At 46.8% G+C, this 27,269-nt stretch overlaps 2 protein-coding genes across 6 annotated transcripts in view; one reads left to right on the top strand and one right to left on the bottom strand.

Annotated features, from left to right (window-relative positions):
• tsnaxip1 (translin-associated factor X interacting protein 1) overlaps window positions 1–27,269 on the top strand; it is a 137,666-nt gene that overhangs the window by 74,130 nt on the left and 36,267 nt on the right. For all 5 annotated transcript variants that reach the window (XM_070897952.1, XM_070897951.1, XM_070897950.1 and 2 more), the window contains exon 9: window positions 22,769–22,901. In XM_070897952.1, the coding sequence (XP_070754053.1) occupies window positions 22,769–22,901 (133 nt within the window). The remainder of the gene's footprint in view (window positions 1–22,768; window positions 22,902–27,269) is intronic.
• Window positions 22,458–27,269, bottom strand: part of cenpt (centromere protein T) — a 114,470-nt gene continuing 109,658 nt past the window's right edge. The window contains exon 19 of the mRNA XM_070897948.1: window positions 22,458–23,730. Within this exon, the coding sequence (XP_070754049.1) occupies window positions 23,717–23,730 (14 nt within the window). The 3' untranslated portion in view covers window positions 22,458–23,716. The remainder of the gene's footprint in view (window positions 23,731–27,269) is intronic.

Genomic DNA, 27,269 nt, shown 5'->3' with positions numbered 1-27,269 from the left:
AATTGCCGAGTGCCAATGTTTCCTTCACACTGCGCATGGACGAACGCTCCAATGCGCACACGCAGGGTTGCCGGCAGGAAAAAAACTAATTTAAATAGTACCCGCCCCCTCCCACTTACAAAATTGGCGCGAGTGAAGGCTCCGCCCCCCTGGGCGCCGCGCCAAACAGAAAAGGAGCTGCAGGGCTCTCCAGAATCGCAAGTTTTTTTTCCGGCGCCGTTTTAGGCGCGACAAACGGGCGCTCAGCTCGGAGAGGCACCCGTTTTTTATCGTGTGGAAACTTGGGCCCTATACTTCTATAACATCAGATTCTGATTTGATTGTTAATTTCCCAGTTGCTTTTTGTTGAGGGCTTATGTTCACTAAGAACTTGATCAAGTTTTGGAAGCCAATTTAGAGCATTTTGATTGAATCAGAATTTACTGCATTTTCTTACATCAGTTTAATTCAAACTCTTGCAAGCGGGTGAAATTCATCTTCTAAAAAGAACAGAAGAAAACTGCTGTTTTCACTGTAATTAACAACCTTCTAACAAAAACACATTTCAAAGGTTTGCATTCCCCAGTTTCATTAGTTAGTCATTAATTAGTGACTGTTTGGAAGAGATTAATTTATTATTTATGTTTTGGTTTGAAATAAAAATACCTGGTGCTCCCTTCTGTGTAGTTTGCTGATCAGCCCAAATTAGATTTTGTTTAATATAAAAACGGAAAATGCAGAGCAGGTCAGATAACATCTGAAAGAGAAAGATATGTTAATGTTTTAGGTGTGGCGCTTCTTCTGAACGGTGAAGGTTACGCCTGGTGAAAATGGAAATCACAGTCAATTAATTCCTCCAGATTAGAATAAGAGCAGGAATAGAAAGTAGCACCAACATAGGTATGTTATCTCTGCAACAAAGGAATGGAATCAGAAAGAAAAGAAAGACTTTTATTTATATAGCGCCTTTCACGACCACCGGACGACTCAAAGTGCTTTACAACCAATTAAGTACTTTTGAAATGTAGTCATTGTTGTAATGTGAGAAACGCAGCAGCCAACTTGCGCACAGCAAACTCCCACAAACAGCAATGTAATAATGACCAGATAATCTGTTTTGGCCAGGAATAACTCCCCTGCTCTCCTTCGAAATACTGCCATGGGATATTTTACGTCCACCTGAGAGAGCAGACAGGGCCTCGGTTTAACATCTCATCTGAACAATGGCACCACCAACAATTCAGTGCTCCCTCAGCACTGCACTGGAGTGTCAGTCTAGATTTATGTGGTCAAGCTCCTGGAGTGGGACTTGAACCCACAACCTTCCGATTCAGAGGAGAGTGTGCTACCCACTGAACCACAGCTGATTTCTCAGGTCTATGCTTGATTGGAACAAAAAATGTTCCATATATCGTACAAAAAAAACCCCATAATTGGGATCCATGTGAGTTCACATAATAATATCTTTGATCTAGAAGAAGTACATGGAATTTAAAGATAAGGCCTAGGGCTAGACTTTCCACTTGACATCGCTGGGCTAGTGCCCATATATCGCCCAAAAAGGCAGGCTATCGCCATTTCGCTTAAAAAGTAGAAAGTTGGGCTGGAACATCGCCGGAAATTTGCCGGCCCAACTTTCGTGTCACATCACCAAGGTGATCGCCCATACAATGCCAAGCGCAACTTTCGCTCGCCAAAAAGATCGCTGGACATCACTGGAGAAAAGTTGCTTTTACCTGGCATTCCTCAGAACTCGACACTACAAACGCCATTTCGAAAGTCGGAGGAAGTCGGAGGAAGTGAGGAGGTTGCTTAAACAAAGGGCTTATAATTTGTGAGTTATTTAAGAGCCTTTAAGTTACTCATTGATCCACTCACATTATATTCATATTTATTTTTATTTTAGTACAAAGGTCATTTACTAGATATAATGGGGCCTGTATCTGTGGATATTTGAGATAATTAAAGAAACTGCTCAACCAGACCACAATCAACTAAAATAAGGGTCCATTTTATGGACGCATCTATACTTTGTTTTACAGAAACAGAACTTTTAAAACTTCAACAAAATTTGGAAAAAGCAATTCCTATGTTACATCAAACTGGCAGGAGTCATTAGCAGTTGCATTTCACCACCATGACAAAGAAATTACACCATTAATGGCAGGATCAATGTATTGGCCATTGGTTGTGCCACTTATTCACTGCCATGTTTGCTTCAGCACATTCTAATTAGAAATGTAGGAAAATACAGAGTAAGTTATCAATGGCGAGATCAGTACATAAGATGTTGAAATTTACAATGTACATCGCCGATCTCGTCGTTGCAGGTAAATCTGGGCCATGAGCTTGAACAGTCCAATACGGGAATTACAGTCTCTGTCACAGGTGGGACAGACAGTCGTTGAAGGAAAGGGTGGGTGGGATTGGTTTGCTGCACGCTCCTTCCGCTGCCTACGCTTGTTTTCTACATGCTCTCGGCGACGAAACTCGAGATGCTCAGCACCCTCCTGGATGCTCTTCCTCCACTTTGGATGGTCTTGGGCCAGGGACTCCCAGATGTCGGTGGGGATGTTGCACTTTATCAAGGAGGCTTTGAGTCTGTCCTTGAAACATTTCCTCTGCCCACCTGGGGCTTGCTTGCTTTGGGAGTTTTGTGTTGAGCATGCAAACAATGTGGCCTGCCCAACGGAGCTGGTCGAGTGTGGTCAGTTCTTCGATGCTGGGGATGTTGGCCTGATCAAGGACGCTAACGTTGGTGCACCTGTCCTCCCAGGGGATTTGCAGGATCTTGCGGAGACATCGTTGGTGGTATTTCTCCAGCGATTTAAGGTGTCTACTGTATATGGTCCACGTCTCTGAGCCATACAGGAGGGCAGGTATCACTACAGCCCTGTAGACCAAGAGCTTGGTGGCAGATTTGAGGGTCTGATCTTCGAACACTCTCTCTTCCTCAGGCGGCTGAAGGCTGCGCTGGCGCACTGGAAGCGGTGTTGAACCTCGTCGTCGATGTCTGCCGTTGCTGATAATAGGCTCCCGAGGTATGGAAAGTGGTCCACGTTGTCCAGGGTCGCGCCGTGGATCTTGATGACTGGGGGGCAGTGCTGTGTGGCGGGGTCAGGTTGGTAGAGGACCTTTGTCTTACAGATGTTTAGTGTAAGGCCCATGCTTTCGTATGCCTCAGTGAAGATATTGACTATGGCTTGGAGTTTAGTCTCTGAACGTGCGCAGATGCAAGCATCGTCCGCATACTGTAGTTCGACGACAGAGGTTGGGATGGTCTTGGATCTGGCCTGGGGACAACGAAGGTTCAACAGGTTTCCACTGATTCTGTAGTTTAGTTCCATTCCAGCGGGGAGCTTGTTGCGTGTGAGGTGGAGCATTGCAGTGAGGAAAATCGAGAGATCGAGAAGAGGGTTGGCGTGATGACGTAGCCCTGCTTGAACTCTGTCCGGACGTGGAAGGGTCTGTGATGGATCCGTTGGTCAGGTTTGCATGTCATCATGGAGCAGGCAGAGGATGATGATAAACTTTTGGGAGCAGCCAAAACGGAGGAGGACGCTCCATAGTCTCTCGCGGTTGACAGTGTCAAAGGCCTTTGTAAGGTCAAAGAAGACCATGTACAAGGGTTGGTGCTGTTCCTTGCATATTTCTTGCAGCTGTCGCGCCGTAAAGATCATGTCCGTTGTACCCCATAGTGGACAAAATCCGCACAGTGGCTCCGGGAGGAGCTCCTTAGCCACAGGGAGAAGACGATTAAGGAGGCTTCTAGCGACGACTTTCCCAGTAGCTGATAACAGGGAGATTCCTCTGCAGTTGCCGCAAAAGGATGTCCCCTTTTTTAAAGATTGTCACGATTACTGCATTTCTGAGATATCCCGGCATGCTGCTCTCCTTCCAGATGAGAGAGATGAGGTCATGCATTCGTGCCAATAGTGCCTCTCCGCCATACTTTAGTGTCTCAGCGGGGATTCCATCCGCTCCTGTTGCCTTGTTCTTGAGCTGGCGGATGGCCTTTTCTACTTTGTGCACGGCTGGGGTTTTGCTCAGATGGTGGCGGGTAGCATGCTGCGGGATGGAGTAGAGGACACTCGAGTCAAAGGCAGAGTCTCGGTTAAGGAGATCTTCGAAGTGCTCCTTCCAGCAGGTTCTGGCTGCCTCGGTGTCCTTGATGAGTGTATCCCCTTTCTTGGCCAGCAGTGGGTTGGGGCCTTGGGTGCTTGGACCATAGGTGGCCTTGACTATAATGAAGAATCCTCACACATCGTGGCTGTCGGCCAGTTGCTGAATCTGTTGTGCTTTCTCCACCCACCATCTATTCTTTAGGTCGCGGGTTTTTTGTTGGACCTCGGCCTTAAGCCGTCTGTAAAGCTGCTTTGCTGCTCCAGAGTTGGCTTGTTGTTTTAGGTTCAGAAATGCTTTGCGCTTGCGATTTATTAGCTCTTGGATCTCCTGGTCATTCTCATCAAACCAGTCCTGGCGTTTCCTGGTTGAGTGACTGAGCATCTTTTCACAGGCACTGGTTATGGTGGCCTAGAGGGCAGACTAAGCGCTGTGGGCATTCTGCGTCTCGGGGTCATCGAGGGTCGTCAGGTTAGCAGTGAGGCACTGGCTGCATCGGGCTCTCTTAAGCTGGGTCTTTGAACGCCCCGGCGTTGATTTTTTTGCGGCACTGCTTATGCTGCCGTCGCCGCTTTGGGGCTATATTGATGTTGATGATGGAACGGATTAGGCGGTGGTCAGCTCCTGTCATGGCGCGGGTGATGCGCACATCCTTGCGATCCCTGGCGCGAACGATGACATAGTCGAGCAGGTGCCAGTGTTTGGAGCGAGGGTGTTGCCACGATGCCTTATAATTGTCCCTCTGGCGGAACAAGGTGTTAGTGATGACAAGGTTGTGTTCTAGGCATTCTGTCAGGAGCAAGGTACCGCTGGAGTTGGTTTTCCCTACGCCCTTCTCTGCCGATCACGCCTCCCCAGAGGCCTGTGTCCTTGCCGACCCTGGCGCTGAAGTCGCCGAGGAGGATCAGCTTGTCGTCCATAGGGACATGGGACAAGGATTTTGAGAGGCTGGAGTTAAAAACCCTCTTTGGTCTTATCTGTTGCATCGAATGTTGGGGCGGACGCACTGATGACTGTGGTGCACTGGTTCAGGGATAGTGTGAGTCGGAGAGTCACGAGACGTTTGCTAATTCCGCAGGGGGAGTATCTGAGGCAGTCAACCAGCTCGTTCTTGATAGCGAAACAGACCCTGTGGAGGCGGCGTTCTTCCTCTGGTTTGTCTTTTCAGAAGGTGGTGTAACCTCCATCTTGTTCCTTGAGCTGGCCTTCCCCTGCCCGCCAGGTCTCCCTTAGGGCGGCGATGTCGACATCGTAGCGTCTAAGTTCCCGGGCAACTACAGCGGTGCGGCATTCGGCCTGTCGCTGTTGGAGTTGTCTATGAGGGTCCTGACATGCCAGGTCTCGAACTTCATATGGAAGGGTGGAAGATGCCTGTGCATGAGTTCTTTTAATGTGGGGTTGCACACTGGCTACCACATGGGCTTAGCTGAGCAAGGTCTTGGTCCAGTGGCAAGGGGGTCCAAGACGACTGGTGACCAGGCACTGCTGTCTGAGCCTAATTGCCTACAGCGAGATGCGGACCATAAGCTTGGCGCTGAGCAGTGCCCTTCGGTGAGATGATAAGAGCTTCAAGGCCTGGCTGGGGGCAGGCATTGAGAAGGTCAGGAGTCCATTTTGTGGAAGGAGGAGAGTTCAGAGTGACCTCAGCCATTACTTGTAAATGCTCACATGCTGGTGTCTGAAGTTGGGTTTAGTGAAGGGTTCAGTGAAGGGCCCAATCGAAGAGGTGAAAGACTAATAACTGAGGAGGAGAACGTACAGCCGACGAACTTACAGGGAAAAGAAATCTTACCTCAACTTGTCTGATAACACGTGCCTTAGGAGGCTGCGCTTCCAAAAGGAGGTCATCGATGAGTTTTGCCAGCTCAACAAGGGGGATCTGCAGCCTACCAGCACCATGAGGACCGCACTGCCCGTTGAGGTAAAGGTTACTGTACACTATCTGATATGTCCTTACTATACAGTACAAATACACACGAGGCCCATATTTGAGAGAAGGTCACTCTGTGACCAGTAACCTTTATTCCAGCACTGAACTGATGAGGGTGGGTGGAGCTTTCCCTTTTATACCTGAAAGTCCAGGTTAGGAGTGTCTCCCACAAGTTCACCACCTAGTGGTCAGTGTTCTCACGGTGTACAACTTAGGTCAGTTTATACATGGATTACAATGACAGTTGAATACATGACGTCACCTCCCCCCCCAAAGTCTTATTGGGATCACAGGTTATGTCTCTCTGGTGCTTTACGCTCCCTTGTGGAGCGCCTGAGTTGGGGTTCTGGTTGTTGGGCGCTGGCCTGAGTGTCTGCTGTTTGCGGTGCCTCAGGCCTGTCCGGACTGCCCACAGTGACTGGGCTCTCCTCCACTTGGTTCGGGTGTTCGGTCTGGCTGGGGGCAGGCATTGAGAAGGTCAGGAGTCCATTTTGTGGAAGGAGGAGAGTTCAGAGTGACCTGTGATGCAGTGAACTCTACATCGTGTTCTTCCTCTGCTTCTTTGGGGTTGCTGAACCTCCTTTTTGTTTGATCCACGTGTTTACGACAGATTTGTCCATTGGTAAGTTTAACTACCAGAATCCTATTCCCCTCTTTGGCAATCACAGTGCCTGCGAGCCATTTGGGCCCTGCAGCGTAGTTGAGGACAAAGACAGGGTCATTGACATCAATACATCGTGCCCTCGCATTCCCGTCATGGTAGTCATATTGTGACCGGCGCCTGCTCTCAACAATTTCTTTCAGGGTGGGGTGTATGAGGGATAACCTGGTTTTGAGCGTCCTTTTCATTAGCACCTCTGCGGGTGGAACCCCTGTGAGCGAGTGTGGTCGGGATCTATTGGCCAACAGATCCCGACCACATAGCGGCTTTGTAGGGAACCCCCTTGGATTCTGAGCATCCCCTGTTTGATTATCTGCACTGCTCGTTCCGCCTGGCCGTTTGAGGCCGGCTTGAACGTTCTGACATGGTTGATACCATTTCCTGCCATGAAGTCCTGGAACTCAATGCTTGTAAAGCACGGGCCATTGTCGCTGACCAAGACGTCCGGTAGACCAAGGGCGGCGAACATTGTCCGTAGACTTTCTACCGTGGCAGAGGATGTGCTTGAATTGAGAAGTCACACTCGATCTATTTGGAGTAGGTGTCTACTACAACCAAAAACATTTTTCCCATGAAACGACCTGCGTAGTCCACATGGATGCGTGACCATGGCTTGGCAGGCCAGGACCAGGGGCTAAGTGGGGCACACGTGTTGCACCTGCGAACACAAAGTTCCAGGTCTGCATCTATCCCTGGCCACCAAACGTGTGACCTGGCAATTGCCTTCATCATGACAATACCCGGGTGCTCCTTGTGGAGTTCTCAGATGAATGCCTCTCTGCCCATCTGGGGCATGACTACTCGGTTCCCCCATAGTAGGCAATCAGCCTGAATCGAGAGTTCATCCTTGCACCTGTGAAATGGTTTAAATTCCTCAGGGCATGCCCTGTACGTGGCTGCCCAGTCTCCATTCAGGACATATTTCTTGACTAAAGACAGTAGCGGGTCTCTGTCAGTCCAGACTTTGCTCTGACGGGCTGTCACGGGTGAGCCTTCGCTTTCGAAAGCTTCAACAACCATGACCATCTCGGCAGCATGCTCGGTTGCCCCCTCGGTGGTGGCTAGTAGGAGCCGCTGAGTGCAGTTTTCAGTGCCGGGTCTGTGCCGAATGGTATAGTCATAGGCGGCTAATGTGAGTGCCCACTTCTGTTTGCGGCCAACGCATTTGCATTTATGGCCTTGTTTTCGGCCAAAAGGTACGTAAGGGGTTTGTGATCTGACTCCAGCTCAAATTTCCTGCAAACAGGTACTGGTGCATTTTTTTACTGCATATACACATGCAAGTGCTTCCTTTTCTACCATCCCGTAGCCCCTTCCTACATGGGACAAAATTCTGGAGGCATAAGCTACCGGCTGTAACTGACCCTTGGTATTAACATGCTGCAACACACACCCGACCCCATAGAACGATGCATCGCACTTTAAATCAAGTTTCTTACATGGGTCATATAGCGTTAACAGATTGTTGGAGCATAACAAATTGCGTGCTCTATCAAAAGCCCTTTCCTGGCTATCCCCCCAGACCCATTTGCGACCTTTGCGTAGGAGCACATGTAGCGGCTCTAACAGCGTGCTCAATTTGGGAAGAAAGTTACCAAAATAGTTCAGGAGCCCCAGGAATGAACGCAGCTCTGTCGTGTTACGGGATCTGGGTGCTCTCTGGATCGCTTCCGTTTTGGACGCAGTAGGTCTGATCCCGTCTGCTGCTACCCTCATCCCCAGGAATTCTACCTCTGGAGCTAGGAAGACGCACTTCGCCTTTTTCAGTCGCAGACCTACCCGGTCCAGTCTGTGTAGCACCTCCTCCAGTTTGTGGAGGTGTTCTTCAGTATCACAACCCGTGATGAGGATGTCGTCTTGAAAAACCACTGTCCTTGGAATCGACTTGAGGAGACTTTTCATGTTTGGTTGAACGATCGCGGCGGCCGAGCGAATCCCGAACGGACATCTGTTGTACTGAAACAACCCCTTGTGTGTCGTGATGGTGGTCAGCTTCTTCGACTCACTCGCCAGCTCCTAGGTCATGTAAGCTGAGGTCAGGTCCAATTTTGAAAAAAGTTTGCCACCGGATAGCGTCGCAAAGAGGTCCTCCGCTCTCGGTAGCAGGTACTGGTCTTGGAGTGACACCCGATTGATGGTGGCCTTGTAATCATCACATATCCTGACCGACCCATCCGCCTTGAGCACCAGCACAATCGGGCTCGCCCAGTCACTGAATTCGACTGGCAAGATGATGCCTTCCCTCAGCAGGCGGTCCAATTCGCCTTCTATATTTTCCCGCATCACGTACAGCACCGCTCTGGCCTTGTAGTGTACAGGCTTGGCGTCTGGGTTTATGTGAATCACTAACTTGGTCCCCATGAAAGTGCCAATGCCGGGTTGAAATAGTGAGGAAAATTTGTCCAGGACCTGTGAGCATGATATTCGCTCCACAGAAGAAATGGCATTGACATCGCCCCATTTCCAGATCATGACAGCAAGCCAACTCCTCCCCAGCAGTGCGGGACCGTCCCCTGGGGCAATCCAGAGCGGCAATCTGTTCTCCGAATCTTTGTGGGTCACGACTACCGTGGCGCTGCCTAGCACCGGAATGATCTCCTTTGTATATGTCCGAGGCTGTGCGTCAATCGGCAATAATTTTGGCCTCCTGGCCTTGGATGCCCACAACTTATCGAACTGTTTGATACTCATCAGGGACTGGCTGGCCCCCATGTCTAGCTCCATTGATACTGGGATGCCATTGAGGAGCACTTTCATCATTATCGGTGGCGTCCTGGTGTATGAACTGTATATGAGCTCCACAAGAACTCGCTGAACTTCAGCTTCCAGCGATTTCCCCCAGTGTCCATTTGGCCTCGTAGGGCTTACATTGGGTCCGTCCTCCTCGTACATCAACCTGGCTGAAGGCTTCCTGCACATACGCGCCAAGTGACCGCTGACATTGCAATTTCTGTGAGTATATTGCTGATAACTACAAGCTCTGGCTATGCGTTTGCCTCCACACCTCCAACATGAGCCGTTGTTGGAAACAAAAGGTCCATTACCAGTCGATCGTCTCTGACTGTCTCTGTAACTGTCCTTAAATGCACCATTGACAGGTGTTGATGGCCCCATTATTGGCCGCATTGTCCCTTGCGATGGCATGAATCGCCATTCAGCTTGCCATTGTCTCTGTTGAATTCCCCCTTTGGACTACATGCTCGGGCATGTCCGATTGCCCTTGTCTACCTGGAGAACTGTGTGCCGCGTTAACAATGTTGACTCCCTGTCCCTTTGCTGCATTGAAACCAAGATTTTTGTCAAACATCATTCTGGTCTCTTCCTCCCCTGAGATGAATGTCTGGGCCATCAAAGCCGCTGTTTCCAGGGTCAAGTCTTTGGTCTCAATCAGTTTCCTGAAAACCCCAGCGTGCTCGATGCCCTCAATAAAAAAGTCTCGCAGCATCTCCGCTCTGCATGCATCTGGGAACTTACATAGGCTCGTCAGTCGCTGGAGGTCTGCCACGAAGTCTGGAACGCTTTGCCCTTCTCGCCGCCGGTGCGTGTAAAACCAGTGTCTCGCCATGTGCATGCTGCTTGCCGGTTTAAAGTGTTCCCCGATCAACTTACTGAGCTCTTCAAAAGTCTTGTCCGCTGGCTTCTCTGGCGCTAGAAGGGCCTTCATCAGGGAGTAAGTCCTGGATCCACAAATCGTCAGGAGATGAGCCCTGCGTTTGTCGGCCGAATCCTGTCCCAGCCATTCCTTAGTGACAAAACTTTGCTGTAGTCTCTCAATAAAATCGTCCCAATCATCACCAACACAGTACCTCTCATCTGTGCTGCTAGTGGCCATGCTCGCGTGGTTTAAATCCCAGTTTCTCGTCGCCAATGATATGTCCTTACTATATAGTACAAATGCACACGAGGCCCATACTTGAGAGAAGGTCACTCTGTGACCAGTAACCTTTACTCCAGCACTGAACTGATGAAGGTGGGTGGAGCTTCCCCTTTTATACCTGAAAGTCCAGGTTAGGAGTGTCTCCCACAAGTTCACCACCTAGTGGTCAGTGTTCTCACGGTGTACAACTTAGATCAGTTTATACATGGATTACAATGACAGTTGAATACATGACACTATCCTTCTACACATCTGGCTCCTTTCAGGCTTCAGCTGGCGACATCTGTGATATCTCTCAGCACGCTACATACTGCTCCATTTGACAGGTGACTGAAGCCCTTTTCGCTCGTAGGATGGACTTTATAAACTTCCCTTGTGGTGTGCTGCATGTTGCATGACCTAGCTATAAGGAGAGGACAACAATTGCCAGATGGGGCTGCCGGTCCACCTCAGGAGAGAGTGGAGGCAGAAGAGGCAGATGAGAAGGAGGAGGAGGAGGCTGGTGAGGACCTCGGGGAGGACAATCAGCCTGGCGATGAATCCATGGTCCTTCCTTCCCCCTCCCACCCTCCCCCGCCCCCCCACCCGCAAGACTGCAAAAACTCCATGGGAGTTACGCGCTGCGAAACAGTTGCGTCACCAGCTCATAAATGAATGCTTTGATGAATTTACATTGGTGACAGTTACAGATACAGTTACGGTTACAGAAAGACAACAGTTGTGTTTGTGTTGAGTTATGTTTCATATTTGCCTGGTCTGGCCTGGCTATTGTTTTACAACAGTTGATAGTTTTACCTTAACTTACATTATTAGAAGAAACTGCACAACAATTGTAAAGTGAAATAAATGTTTTTTTAATTAAATTAACAAAATTTATTTTAAAATATCACCCAACCACCCACCCACCACACCCCGCCCCCCCCCCCCCAATCCACACTTCAACTCACACCCCAACAGTGAAATAACAATAAAAACAACAATAAACAATGAACAATATCAACATATAAAAACGATAAAGCATTCCCCTCCCTACCTGCGGCCACGTTTCCCTCCAGGTCCTGTACTCCCCCATGTCCTAGCCCCACTCACCCACCCGGGTACCGAGATGAAGCTGGCGTGTAACGGGCAACAGCAAGACATCCTGTCATGGTGGGGGTGATGATGGCACGATCGGCTGTTGTAGGGGTGTTGGAGGGAAAGACAAAGCGAGGGAATTGCCTTCCGAGTCGTCTTCCTCCTGACTCGCTTGTGTGCTGGTGCTGGTGGTATGTTGGATGACGGCACCTTGGGGTTCAATACCGTGTCCCGCCACTATTGCCGCAAGGCATCAACGGAGGTAGTCGTCGCACGCATCTCCCGGATCATCTGCTGCATATCCTCCGAATTGCGAGCACATGCCAGGGAGATGTCCCTCGTGAATTCCACAAATGCCTGGAGATGCTCGTGACTAATCACGACACTCTCCTCGCACAGTCTGGTCAAGCCTTCGATTCAATCAGCCAGAGAAGGCGTGTGTTGACCTCGTTGACCCGACCTCCGTGGGGTCGGCGTGTGCACTAAACACCTTGGCGTCACCGGCTGCACGCCACTTGGTCCCGCTACCTCTTCCATCGAAACAGACGTTGTGGCTGCAGGTCCCACAGGTACATCAGGCATGGGGATGGTAGGGGCATCCTCCTCTGTTTCCATATATTCCTCCTCCTCCTCATGGTCTGTGCTCTCTTCCTCCTCCCCTCCCATGGTGAGGACCATCTGCTGCTGGAGGGGGAGGGGTTCCGGTCGTGCCTCGCTGCACATGGATGTTGGTGGACCTTCAAAACACAATTGAGCTTATTAAAACAGAAGGATACACATTCTTGCGCTGAGTTGCGCTGGCATACGAAGGAGGACCAGCACTACTACAATAAATAGAGACCAAGAGACGTTACGTAACATTGCATCACATGGTGGTACATATGGTGGTAAATCCAAGTTGAAATTCAGTGACCCAGAGAGCTCCGGAGGCTGGATCAGTTGGAGAAAGACAATGATAAGGGAGTGAATGTTTATGGAGAGCCGACAGAGAAGGGGACAGATGGCCAGATCGCCTGCTCCTGCTCTTATCTCTTGTCAACTTGCGAATAGCTCAGAGGCTGCATGGGAATCAGGATAGCTGCATGTATAACATGACATCATTCGTATATTATAATTAAATGACCTTACATTATTTTAACACTGCTTGACGTATTACTCACGTGATGCAAGGGAGGGCTCTACCTCACCATGGGTGGCCGACCGAGTGTGGCTGCCGACCAGTGCCGCAGCGCGTTCCAACTCGGTGAGCTGCATTAGCTGTGCGGGTCCACCTCCGCTCTGCCCGATTCTTAGATATCTTCCTCTGCAAACATGACAAGAGCATGGCATAAGCTAATTGACTAGGTACTATCATGGAAAGACAACAGTTTCCAACGTTATATGCTAATAGGGTTTGATGCATGGTTATAATCAAGATCGTGTTTAGGATCTAATGCTTGACACAAACGTCTCTCTTGACTACAATCTCCATTGAACTTTCCAATGAAAGGAGCTAATGTCCCAAAGAATCCCAGGGCAGACAGTGAGCAAGGGCAGCTCTCCCTCAGTCCATGCTGGGTCATCATCATCATCCATCATCATAGGCAGTCCCTCGGAATTGAGGAAGACTTGCTTCCACTCCTGAAGTGAGTTCTTTGGTGGCTGAACAGTCCAATACAAGAGCCACAGACTCTTTAACAAGTGGGACAGACATTCGCCGAGGGAAGGGATGGGTGGGACTGGTTTGCCGCACGCTCCTTCCGCTGCCTGCGCTTGACCTCTTCACGCTCTCGGCGTTGACATTCGAAGAGCTCAATGCCCTCCCTGATGCACTTTCTCCACCTAGGGCAGTCTTCGGCCAGGCACTCCCAGGTATCAGTGGTGATGTTGCACTTTACCAGGAAGGCTTTAAGGTGTCCTTGTAACGTTTCCGCTGCCCACCTTTGGCTCGGTTGCCGTGAAGGAGCAATACAAAACGGGCCTCAGCGATGTGGAAGGCAATGCTTCCCTCGCAACGGCCCTCTGCGCGGCCCAAGGAAGTGGCATACAAATTGGCCAGAAATAGCAGCGAACCCGGGGACTGGGAGAAATTTAGAACTCAGCAGAGGAGGACAAAGGGTTTGATTAGGGCAGGGAAAATGGAGTACGAGAAGAAGCTTGCAGGGAACATTAAGACGGATTGCAAAAGTTTCTATAGATATGTAAAGAGAAAAAGGTTAGTAAAGACAAACGTAGGTCCCCTGCAGTCAGAATCAGGGGAAGTCATAACGGGGAACAAAGAAATGGCGGACCAATTGAACAAGTACTTTGGTTCGGTATTCACTGAGGAGGACACAAACAACCTTCCGGATATAAAAGGGGTCGGAGGGTCTAGTAAGGAGGAGGAACTGAGGGAAATCCTTATTAGTCGGGAAATTGTGTTGGGGAAATTGATGGGATTGAAGGCCGATAAATCCCCAGGGCCTGATGGACTGCATCCCAGAGTACTTAAGGAGGTGGCCTTGGAAATAGTGGATGCATTGACAGTCATTTTCCAACATTCCATTGACTCTGGATCAGTTCCTATGGAGTGGAGGGTAGCCAATGTAACTCCACTTTTTAAAAAAGGAGGGAGAGAGAAAACAGGGAATTATAGTCCGGTCAGCCTGACATCGGTAGTGGGTAAAATGATGGAATCAATTATTAAGGATGTCATAGCAGTGCATTTGGAAAGAGGTGATATGATAGGTCCAAGTCAGCATGGATTTGTGAAAGGGAAATCATGTTTGACAAATCTTCTGGAATTTTTTGAGGATGTTTCCAGTAGAGTGGACAAGGGAGAACCAGTTGATGTGGTATATTTGGACTTTCAGAAGGCTTTTGACAAGGTCCCACACAAGAGATTAATGTGCAAAGTTAAAGCACATGGGATTGGGGGTAGTGTGCTGACATGGATTGAGAACTGGTTGTCAGACAGGAAGCAAAGAGTAGGAGTAAATGGGGACTTTTCAGAATGGCAGGCAGTGACTAGTGGGGTACCGCAAGGTTTTGTGCTGGGGCCCCAGCTGTTTACACTGTACATTAATGATTTAGATGAGGGGATTAAATGTAGTATCTCCAAATTTGCGGATGACACTAAGTTGGGTGGCAGTGTGAGCTGCGAGGAGGATGCTATGAGGCTGCAGAGTGACTTGGATAGGTTAGGTGAGTGGGCAAATGCATGGCAGATGAAATATAATGTGGATAAATGTGAGGTTATCCACTTTGGTGGTAAAAACAGAGAGACAGACTATTATCTGAATGGTGACAGATTAGGAAAAGGGGAGGTGCAACGAGACCTGGGTGTCATGGTACATCAGTCATTGAAGGTTGGCATGCAGGTACAGCAGGCGGTTAAGAAAGCAAATGGCATGTTGGCCTTCATAGCGAGGGGATTTGAGTACAGGGGCAGGGAGATGTTGCTACAGTTGTACAGGGCCTTGGTGAGGCCACACCTGGAGTATTGTGTACAGTTTTGATCTCCTAACCTGAGGAAGGACATTCTTGCTATTGAGGGAGTGCAGCGAAGGTTCACCAGACTGATTCCCGGGATGGCGGGACTGACCTATCAAGAAAGACTGGATCAACTGGGCTTGTATTCACTGGAGTTCAGAAGAATGAGAGGGGACCTCATAGAAACGTTTAAAATTCTGACGGGGTTAGACAGGTTAGATGCAGGAAAAATGTTCCCAATGTTGGGGAAGTCCAGAACCAGGGGACACAGTCTAAGGATAAGGGGGAAGCCATTTAGGACCGAGATGAGGAGGAATTTCTTCACCCAGAGAGTGGTGAACCTGTGGAATTCTCTACCACAGAAAGTTGTTGAGGCCAATTCACTAAATATATTCAAAAAGGAGTTGGATGAAGTCCTTACTACTAGGGGAATCAAGGGGTATGGTGAGAAAGCAGGAATGGGGTACTGAAGTTGCATGTTCAGTCATGAGCTCATTGAATGGCGGTGCAGGCTAGAAGGGCCAAATGGCCTACTCCTGCACCTATTTTCTATGTTTCTATGTTTCTATGTTTTTTTGGGGGGTAAACAGGTTTTCCCGCATTTCGGAGGTATGGAGTCATCCACACATGCGCAGAAGGCAAAGGGAGGAGGAGGAGGGAGAGAGAGAGAGAGAGAGGAAGGAAGGCCAATAGTGACTTGTGGAGTAGAGATAAGGTAGATAAAAGTACATACAAATATATTTGTAAAAATGTCATGCTCTGATGAAAGTCACCATGATTTGGAGGAGGGAGGAAAAGGGCTAAGCCTTTTTAAGGGAGTATATGTAATATATGTAAGAATAACAAGCTTAAATTCAATCCAGGAGATTTATAATTATAATTACAATTTGCATCATTGCAATAGAAAATCTATACTTATTCTTGCCGAAGCAACCAGGCTGTTCCAGCGCTTCTGGCACGAGTCAGACCCCCTCACCTCATGGGATGCCGAGGAGACCACGTCCGCGATCTTGCTCCAAATCTTTCTGTAGGCCCAAGGTGGGGGTTTCTCATGCCCACCCCGGGTTAATTGGGCCCACCTCAAGTGCACCTCGCTGACTAGGGCCTCGTTCACTTCATCTGAAAAGGGCTTATCCCTTTTCCTCCCCGCCTCCAAATCATGGTGACTTTCAGCAGAGGATGACATTTTTACAAATATATTTGTATGTACTTTTATCTATCTTCTTTTATCTCTACTCCACAAGTCTCTACTCTCCTTCCTCTCTCTCTCTCTCTCTCTCTCTCGCGCTCTCTCTCCCTCCCCCTCCCTTTGCCTTCTGCGCATGTGTGGATGACCCCATTCCTCTGAAACGTGGGAAAACCTGTTTACTAAAAAAAAATGCATGCGCAGAAGGCCGTTGCTAGGGAAGCTTTGCCTTCCACATTGCTGATGCCTGTTTCGTATTGCTGGGCCCATTTCACATCACTGGGCTATTGCTGAGCCGAAAGTCGCGATCTCAAAAATGGGCGATGTTCCAGTTATCATGAAGGCTGAAGGCTGACACATCACCAAGGCTGGAACATCGCCCATTTTTTGGGCCCGAGCGATCTGAGTGGAAAGTCTAGCGTATAATGGACAGCCATAAAGGTAATATCAGTTTACCTCTTCCCTGTGACATATTACTCTCCTATCACAGGTCGGGTAGCCTGGTTTGGTTGGGTAGCTTGCCAAAAAGCTGAAAAAACCTAGTCTGCCAGGCTGATAAATTCAACTGAGAGTTGGGTCTGTGATTGTTTACAATTAACCAGCCAAGAAAGTGACAGTAACTGAATTCAAGAATACCTCAAAGCCTTCAGTAGAATACACGTAATCCTATAGGTGTATAAATTTTATATTGGGTGTACTGTTCTTGAGCCAGTAGGTGGGATGATGAGTAAACAGCTGCTTTTATGTTGGCCTTGTTTTAATTTGGATTCCAGGAGATTGACATCCATGTAATGTCTCTTGGCATTTGCATTACTAAATGCAGCTCTCTTACCCTGGTGGCAGACTCCTTGACTTGTGTAAAACAGGATTTAGCCCAGACCTAGTTCATGGATACCAGTCTCCCAAAATCCCAAATAAAGCAAGACTAATACAAAAGCTGCCAATGAAGAAAGGTTTTCAAACTGACAATTACATTGTGACTTGTTTACCTGGTCTCTTGTCTAAAGCAGAACTGTGGAAGTGAGCAGTTATGATTTGTAAACGAGTTCAGTAAATGGGTTGAAGGGCCAGGAAATAAGGTACATAAAACAGGAATGATCGGAAGAAAGATTATTGCATAAGTAATATCTAATTATACACATTGGCATGATTTAACTGTTTTGTTACAAAGACTGATTCAAAATGAACAGGTTTCATGAAATGCAAACTAATCCAGAACCAGTAAAGAACTGTTCCATCCACCAACCTTCAACAAATCAAAGCCCAGCTCTGCTACCTAAAATCCATGTCCAAGTCTGAACCCAAAGCAGCAAAGCTTGGTTTTAGATAAATTCTACCAAAATGCCCACGATCTGGATCAACCTGCATTTATGGGGCTCAATTTTCCCCAATGCCGTTTTTTTGCGTACTTGAAGAGTTACGCCCGTTTTTTGGAACCCAATTACGCCAAAAAAATCAAACTTTCCCCATTTGAATTTTGATTTTGATGCCGTCTAGCCTGTCCTTTAGCTTTGGGGGTGGAGTCTAAGGTCAGTGCCAAAAAGATCAGGTTGCCAGGATAACGAGGGGCACACTGCGGGCTGAGGCTGGAAAGTGAAACATACAAGACATTCTGGCCAGCTCACAGCAACCTACACAAGCACCTTGCACATTGCAGCAGCTTGCCAGCATGAAATTATTAAAAAGTTTATGCCAAAAGTCTATCCCCCCTTCCAGTGCCGATTGCCGCTCCTAACCCTGGCCAAAAGGCCTCCCTCCTCCCAGTGTCAGATGCCAGGTGCCACTGCAATCCCTGGCCAAGAGATCGCCCTCATCCCAGTGCCACTGCTAATCCTGGCCAAAAAGCCTCCCACCCCCTCTCCCCCCCCCCACCCAATCCCCTCTCCTCTCTCCTCTCCCCCCTCTCTCCTTTCCACTCTCTCTCCCTCTCTACTGCTGCTGTCCCAGCCGTGGAACTGGATCTTCTGCGCTGATTCTCCTACCTATGCAGATTTTGTTAACTGCCCAGAAGGTTTTTCTGTCTTGAGAAAAATTGGAGTAAATCGGAGTTGGCCAAACTTGCTTAAATGGCCAGAAATAGCGCAGGTTACGCCCCCAATGAGGTAAAAAAAAAATTGTAGCCTAAAAAAATCCTACCTAAGTGAATTACGCTAGCACAGAAACTTTGGGTAAACTTGGAGATTTTAATTTACTCCAAAAAAAATGGTGCACGCCAAAAACAAATAGCGCAGATAATTGGGGAAAATTGAACCCATAGTCTCCTCCCATAAAATTCCATATTTAATATTTTCTATATTAATCTACAGGGCTATGTCATTCAAGTGTGAATCACAAAATCAGAGCACTTCTCCCATTGAAGTGCAATGAAAATAGAGATTGAAAAAGTAACCCAACCGACTAGCCATGTAGCCCTTGGATCTTCACCCAGGTTATCAAAAGTAAAACACTCACATCCATAAGTGACAACACGAAACAGATATCTTCACAGAATCGAAGCTCATTGGCAAGTACTGTGCTTAAAATAATGTCTTCAGCAGGCAGGACTGTACAAGGCAGGGCATGACAGCAGACTAAGCTTCCACTGCAGCAGTCAGATGTTGGGTGACTTCTGCTTGTGCTGCAATGGAAGCTGCAACATTGACCATCAGATGCTGCATCATGGTTGGGTCTACAAGTGTGCGAAGGGAGTTGGCCACCACTTCCCTGTTGGAAAGGATGGGCTCCAAGCTCTGTGCAAACCCCTGTGCCAAGTTGGTGCTGGACTCCTCCATGCTCCTTGACATTGACCACAAGCTTTCTGACAGGCCTGCCAATGCACCAAGCATTTTGTTGTGCATACCCCAATGGTGTTCTTCTGTAGGCAGAACCCGTTTGCGACCTCACCCTCCGGCGAGCTGGCGCCTACGCTATCCTTACCCCATGCCCAGCCTGGATCCCACTTGTGCCCGGTGTCTTACCACCTACAAAACCCATCTCTAAGCTATCCTCGAAGATACACGCAGTGTCAGTATCTGAGCTGGTGGCTGCAAGTGTGAAATCAAATGATGGTGCTGTGTCTCATCATCACACTCCCTTTTTGGTATTCCTCCACTGCCTGACCAGCTTCCACCTCTTGGGTATCTAAAAGGAATAAGGCACAAGAGTAAGGTTATGGTGCAGTGAAGGGTGGGGGGCGGCGGGAGAGTAAGAGGTGCATGCTTATACCCTCTGCACTTGTAAATCAGAAGAGTGTATGTGATGAGGGGGAACTGGGATGTGAGAAGGAGGATTAGGTATGAGGATACCATCATCTTCTATGGTTTCAGCCCCGCCGTTGGCCTTGGCCTCAGCAATGGCAGTCTCAATAATGGCCAGCACCGTTTGGAGGGCTTCCCTTCCCCCGGTGGATACAGGACATCTCTCCTCTTTTCCACCTTCTCTACCAAGACCTCCAATGCAACTTCCGAAAACCTTAGAGGCCATTCTCTCCCCTGTTGTGCGACTCCTCACTCTTTTCCCAGTTCAGAATCTCTTCAATCATGACTCTCAGCATCTGCTCCAGCCATGATGCACTTCCCCTTTAAGAGGTGGAGGCTATCTTTAAGCAGATCAGACTAGCTTTAAGTGGTGCTAGCCTCTCACGATATTGGCACCTTGTTGATGCATCCAGCTAATGAACAGCATGGTTAGCGCTGGCTGGATGCAGACAGCACAAAGTTGGTGTGGGCTAGTCATGCATCACGATCCCTGTGCCGGTTTTTAGGGGCTATCCAATTTAAGCCCCCACATGTTCTGATCTTAGTCATGAGTCTACTATGTGGTACTTCATTGAAGATTTTTTGGAAATCCAAATATATTACATCTACTGCATTACCCTTATCTACTCTTTCTGTTAGTTCTTCAAAGAATTCAATGAGGTTGTTCAAGCATGACCTTATCTTTTGGATTGCGTGCTGACTACTCTTTATTAGATTTTCAGTTTCTAGATATTTTTTCTATTACATCTTTGAGTAAAGATTCCATTACCTTTCCTACCGCCACGTTAAGCTAATTGGTCTATAGTTCCTTGGACTTGTTCTACCTCCTTTTTATATATAGGAATCACATTAGCTGACTGCTAGTCCTCTAGCATTATTCCCCTTTCTAATGAACTTATAGTGTAATAGTGCCTTTGCTATCTCTTCCCTAACACTGATGCAATCCATCCGGACCAAGCGTTTCTTCCACTCTAAGTTTGATTAGTTGATCAATTAGCTCCCCCTTTCTATCTTAAATTCTTTATATCTTTTTTGATCTCTTCTTCTAATGTCATGTCCACCAAGTTAGACTTCCTGGTAAATACCAAGGCAAATTAATTATTTAATATTTCTGCCATTACGTATTACCTGTTGTAAGTTTGTCATGTGTCACAGACCTGAAACGTTAAACCTGTTTCCCTCTCAACAGATGCTGCCTGACCTGCTGAGTGTTTCCAGTATTTTCTGTTTTTATTTCAGACGTCCAGCAGCTGCAGTATTTTGCTTTTGTATCGCTTAGTGGCCCTATCCCTATTCTATTTTTTTCTTTTTGTTATTTATGTGTCTGCAGAATACCTTACTATTTCTTTTTTTATATTCCTTGATCATTTAATTTTATAGTTTCTCTTTGCTGTCCTAATTTTTTTTGACTTCTTTCCAAACCTTTTCATATTTCTATTTGTCACCCTCTCCTTTGTTGTCTATGTACTTAGTGTATGCCTTTTTCTTTAGTTTCAATTTTGACCTTACTGCTTTTTAACCTTATTTATTTATTCATCCATGGTGTGTCATTACTGGCTAATTTGTTCTTGCTTTTTAGTGGGATATATTTCTCCTGGACTCTCTTGATCACTGTTTTAAATGTTTCCCACTGCTGTTCTATTTCTGTGTGTCAGGAATTTTTTCCAGTTTACTTTCCGTAGTTAAGAACATAAGAATTAGCAGCAGGAGTAGGCCGTACGGCCCCTCGAGCCTGCTCTGCCATTCAATAAGATCATGGCTAATCTTCAACCTCAACTCCACTTTCCTGCCCGATCATATCCCTTGATTTCCTCTAGAGTACAAAAATCTATCTATCTCAGCCTTGAATATGCTCAATGATTCAGCAGCCTTTTGGGTTAGTCCTTTGGGTTGGAGAATTCCAAAGACTCACAACCCTCGAAGCAAATAAATTTCTCCTCATCTCAGTCTTAAATGGCTGACCCTTTATTCTGAGACTATGCCCCTCTCGTTCTAGGCTCTCCAGCCAGGGGAAATAACCTCTCAGCTCCGACCCTGTCAATCTCCCTCATAATCTTATATGTTTCAATGAGATCATCTCTTATTCTTCTAAACTCCAGAGCGTATAGGCCAATCTACTCAATATCTCTCCTAGGACAACCCACTCATCCCAGGAATCAAATCTAGTTCCATTCTTATCCCCTTAAAATAAGCTTTTTTCCAGTTTATTAATTTGGTCTTTGTTTTACTTATTAAAGGGGTTGATAGGGTAGATCTAGAGAAAATGTTTCCACTTACTGGGAGTCCATAAATCTAAGATAGTCACCAATAAATCCAACAGGAAATTCAGGAGGAACCTCTTTACCCAGAAATTAGTTAGAATGTGGAAACGCATTACCACAAGGTGTAGTTAAGATGAATAGTATAGATGCATTTAAAGCAAAGCTAGATAAATACATCAGGAAAAAAAGAAATAGAAGTATATGCTGATAGTGTGAGATAAAACGGAGTGGAAGGAAGCTTGTGTGGAGCATAAACACCGGTATGAACCAGTTAAGCCGAATGGTCTGTTCCTGTGCTGTAAATTCTGTGTAATTCTACCTCTTCCTCTCCCATACCTGGAGGTCTGAGGCTTCATGATAATGTTTCACACATCCCACTCCTCAAACCCAGTGGAGAGAATGGTAAATTAAAACCACACAGTACAACTGTGGAAGAACATTTGATAGATGCTATGTGGATAGAGAACACAAACCTTTTGATAGAAAACCTTCTAATGCAGAACCTAGTGAGGGAAAACCTAAACATGTTGAAAATTGCAACAGAGCATTCAATAGATGAAGAGTGAGTGTATGGTTGATTGGAATCTATTTTACAGTATTAGAGAGAATGAATGAATCCCTATACACTGCAAGCTTAAGGTGAAATTTTTATTTACAGTGCTTACAAAAAAAACTTGCATGATATCAAGTGGCACTGTTGGAGATGAAAACTGAGAAAATACAATGAACTGTCTAGCTGTATTCTTCAATGCATGGAATCGTTATTAGGAATTACATTTCTAAATCAATAGCTTCACGTATGCTTTGAAAAGAGCCTTTTTGGCAGCAAGCATTCAGAAGTCTAAGGTATGTTAAGACACTATGCATTGGACGAATATGCCACTCTTGGACAAAAAAAGACAATTTTTCTGCTTTCTTAGTATATAAGAGCATGAAATTCAGGGATGTTTGTCTCATCAGCTCTTTATTTACAAATGTATTTATTTTTTTAGAATGACATTCTCCTGAAGCAATTTTATCAGATGAAACAGGAGCACAGCACTCTGTTAGAAGTTAACAAGCTTATTACTCTTCAGCGAGACAAACTGAATGCAGAAGTTGAACTGCTCAAAACTAAAATGGCAGGTAAATCGTACACAACACCAACTCCTCCCATCAGTCTGGACTGGATTCAAACCCAGGTTCCAGGGGTGAAGAAACATTGTTTTAACATACTGTATCACTAGTTCCATCATTTTACTTTTTTTTATATCCCGTCAAGAAATTTTAGCTGGGGGCAAAATCCCAACAGAAGTGGGATGGAATGCAATTCAGGCCTGCTCAATGTGAAGTTGGCTGACTTCACTATGATTTCCAGGGTCACCTTAATTAAAATATTTGGGGCAAACCTCAGCCATCAAGAAATCTTCCGATTCACAGCTCAGCCATTGGGGTTGGGAACTCTGCAAGATTTAAAGGCCTGCCCCAACTTAAAGTACAGGCATTCACAAAAAGGGATTTGTAGTCAAGCAAAGTTTTGTTTCGATTTAGGTAGCACTTCAGAGAAACCAAGGCTTAAAAGTTCACACACCAGACACCTGCACCAATGGGGAATCATGGTGGGAAGAATCACTAGGTGCACACACACAGTATGCATTTACATTAAAATGATTACACTAAAGCTAGTGTGCATGCAAATATTTTTGATGACAAGGTTTGGAAATTATTTTCATCAGGTGGCATGAATAGGAACTATGCTGATGTGATGCACAGAGAAAGTCTATAAATTATGGGAGAAGATGTAGACAGAACTATTAATACAGCGGCCATAAGTAGCAGTCAAAAGATGATCTTCCATTTCAGACCGACACACATGCGTCTTGCAGTCGGCAATGAATTCTTGTCTTTGATCTGTTGCTACTGCTCCTCTTGCTATAATCCCATTGTCTTCAAGGAGGCCTTCATACTCTGTAGCCTGTGTAAGGAGGCAGAAATAGACCTAATTGCTGGTGTTCAGTTCATGACCTGGAAAACCATACAGGTATCATCAGCCATAACTACAGAGGGTAGCTCTGATCTCTCAGAAACCATCCAGACACCTGTCTTTCTGGGTCAAAGAGTGCTCACATGGAAGACTGCAGGGTAAGCGAGTGTTCATTTGCACTGTGCAGTTCTGCTGGTCACATATGAGCAATACATTAAGAGAGTGGAATCCTTCCCTTTGTATTCAATGTAACTTTCTAACATAGGTGGTGTCATTGAGCAAGAGAGCACAGATGGCTATGTGGGTCCAATCTATGACTTCTGCCACTCTTTAAAATCAAAATACCCTGTCATGATCTCACCAACTGTCCAAGAGGAAGAGGGTTTAATTATTTGCTCTATCAGACAATTTATTTCTGACTTACTTCATTTGTCTGTGCACAATTGTTTGGCTAATATTGTTTGCTGACCATCCAACTTCCTTTTCTGGCTCCCATGTTAGCTGACATTGTTAATGGTTCTCTCTCCTCAGTTACTGTCCCCCTCCCTCAAATCTGCTGTCACCCCCGCCTCAAAAAAATAACCATTGACCCCCTCCGTCCTTGCAAACTACCGCCCCATCTCCAACCTCCCTTTCCTCTCCAAAGTCCTTGTACGTGTTGTCGCCTCCCAAATCCGTGCCCATCTTTCCCGCAATTCCATGTTTGAATCCCTCCAATCAGGTTCCCGGGCCTGCCACAGTACCGAAACGGCTCTCATCAAAGTCACAAATGACATCCTTTGTTACTGTGCCAAAGGCAAACTATCCCTCCTTGTCCTTCTTGACTTGTCTGCAGTCTTTGTCACGGTTGACCAATTTATCCTTCTCCAATGCCTCTCCACCGTCATCCAGCTGAGTGGGACTGCACTTGCTTGGTTCCATTCTTATCTAATCATAGCCAGAGAATCACCTGCAATGGCTTCTCTTCCCGCCCCTATATCATTACCTCTAGGATCTATCCTTGGCCTCCTCCGATTTCTCATCGACATGTTGCCCCTTGGCGACATCATCCGAAAACACAGCATCAGTTTCCACATGTACGCTGATGACACCCATCTCTACCTCACTATCACTTCTCTCGACCCCTCCACAGTCTCTAAATTATCAGACTGCTGTCTGACATGGATGAACAGAAATTTTCTCCAATTGAATATTGGGAAGACCGAAGCCATTGTTTTCAGTCCCCGCCACAAACTCCATCCCTCTTCCCAACTTCTGTTGAGGCTGAATTAGACTGTTCGCAATCTTGGTGTCATATTTGACCCTGAAATAAACTTTCGACCATATATCCGCAGCATAACTAAGACCGAGTATACCCACCTCCATATCAATGGCCGAATCCATGCCTTTGTTGCCTCTAGTCTTGACTATTCCAATGCACTCCTCACTGCCCTGCCACATTCTACCCTATGTCGACTAGATGTGATCCAAAACTTGGCTGCCCATGTCCTAACTTGCACCAAGTCCCGCTTACCCATAACCCCTGTCCTCGCTGACCTACATTGGCTACCGGTTAAGCAATGCCTTGATTTCAAAATTCTCATCCTTATTTTCCAAAACCCTCCATGGCCTCACCCCCTCCCTATCTCTAATCTCCTCCAGCCCCACCCCCACCCCCACCAACATGTCTGCGCTCCTCTAATTCTGCCCCCTTTAACATCCCTGATTATAATCACTCAACCATTGGTGACTGTGGCTTCTGTTGCCTAGGCCCCAAGCTCTGGAACTCTCTGCCTAAAACTCTCTACCTCACTTTCCTCCTTCAAGACGCTCCTTAAAACATACCTCTTTGACCAAGCTTTTGGTCACTTGCGCTAATTTCTACTTATGGGGCTTAGTGTCACATTTTTTATCTCATAATACCCCTGTGAAGCACCTTGGGATGTTTCAGAACATGAAAAACACTATATAAATGCAAGTTGTTGTTGTTGTTGTAATGTTACTAATGTCCCCTGTAGTAGCATCGAATTACTCTTCGCATAGAAGTTAAGGGTAACAACCACAGCAAGAGCAGTGCCAATGGTTGAAGTGGGCTATAGGTTCGTTTATAGCATATGACATAACCCTATGCCAGCTTTCTTTGGAAAGTAATGTCTTTATAGGCACTGCTGCTTGGTCAAATGCAGGGATGTGTACCTCTGCCTATATACTTTAGTGAGGGAACTCACATATGTTATATTATGTTGTGCTGTGTTACTCAGGACAGGTCCATCAAGTCCATATGTACTCATCCCACTACTTACTGTATCAGTGTGTTTCCACCCTTTCTTATCCCACCTCCTGGGAGAGCCATAAAACACATGGGGCTATATTTTACACTTTCTTTGCATGCATAATGCCCACTTAACGTCCATTTTAACACTGAAATGACGTATAACACCCAGATATTGCCCATTTAGCCACAAAATGGAAACTGATGCACATTTTTCGGAGAGCGTTACTTTCCCCATGTGCATAACGCCGCGAAAAAATAATACCGCCCGCCCACTTTTTTGGGGCGGAATCATCAAAATGGGCGAAACCAATGTCCATAATATCGCCCAGCATTACTTTCCACACGTAATTAACAGTGAGATTTAATAATACCGACCGCCCACTTTTTTTTATTGTAAAGATCACATTTGCCGAAACTAACGCCCAGGAGATCGCCTAGCGTCACTTTCACCACCTCGCACACATCTCGCCCACAAAATCGTTTGTCCAAAACACCGCTCAGAAAAAGTGGAACTGTTCTGAACGAATCACAGCGGTGTGGGCGCCATTTTTAAGATCGCAGGTCGCTTCATTGAAAAGGCTGCTTCAAATTCGAGGCAGTTTGGATTGACTCTGGAGTTCTTCTCAGGTGAAGTGACCATCTCAACAGACATATTTTCGGACCCTGGACTATTGGTGGTTTACTCTAGGTGTATTATAGTGAGGAAATTATTGCTTCTGATCAATCGCTATTATACTTTCATTGCAATGGGGCCAATCATTTCTCAGCCTGCATCGATTAATACGCAGATGCTGCAGAATGCAAATGGCTCAATGTCTGATGCATATCATCATGTGCCCAATTTAAGACGTGCCAGAATGAGGAGGAGGTCCAGACCATACACACCCCGCATTTACAGGGAAAAGAGGTCTTACCTCGACGTGTCCGAGCACACCTGCCTTCGGAGACTGCGCTTCCACAAGATGGTGATCAATGAAATATGTGAGCTCATCAGGACATGAGTGTTGGTCGAGGTCACGGTCACGGTCACGTCACCGCGGCACTGTCTTTCTACGCGTCCGGTTCCTTTCGGGCCTCCGCGGTTGAGATTTCCCCTCTGTCTCACCATGCCACCCATCGCTGCATTAGACAGGTCACAGAGGCCCTGTACGTGCGAAGGATGGACTTTATCAGCTTCCCCATGACCACGGAGGCTCAGACTGACAGGGCTGGAGCATTCTACCGCATTGCTAAGTTCCCCAGGGTGCAGGGAGCAATAACAGTGCACTCACATCGG

The sequence above is a fragment of the Pristiophorus japonicus genome, chromosome 13 (genome assembly GCF_044704955.1).
Source record: "Pristiophorus japonicus isolate sPriJap1 chromosome 13, sPriJap1.hap1, whole genome shotgun sequence".
NCBI classification, from domain to species: domain Eukaryota; kingdom Metazoa; phylum Chordata; class Chondrichthyes; family Pristiophoridae; genus Pristiophorus; species Pristiophorus japonicus.
This window is presented reverse-complemented; position numbering and strand designations above follow the sequence as displayed.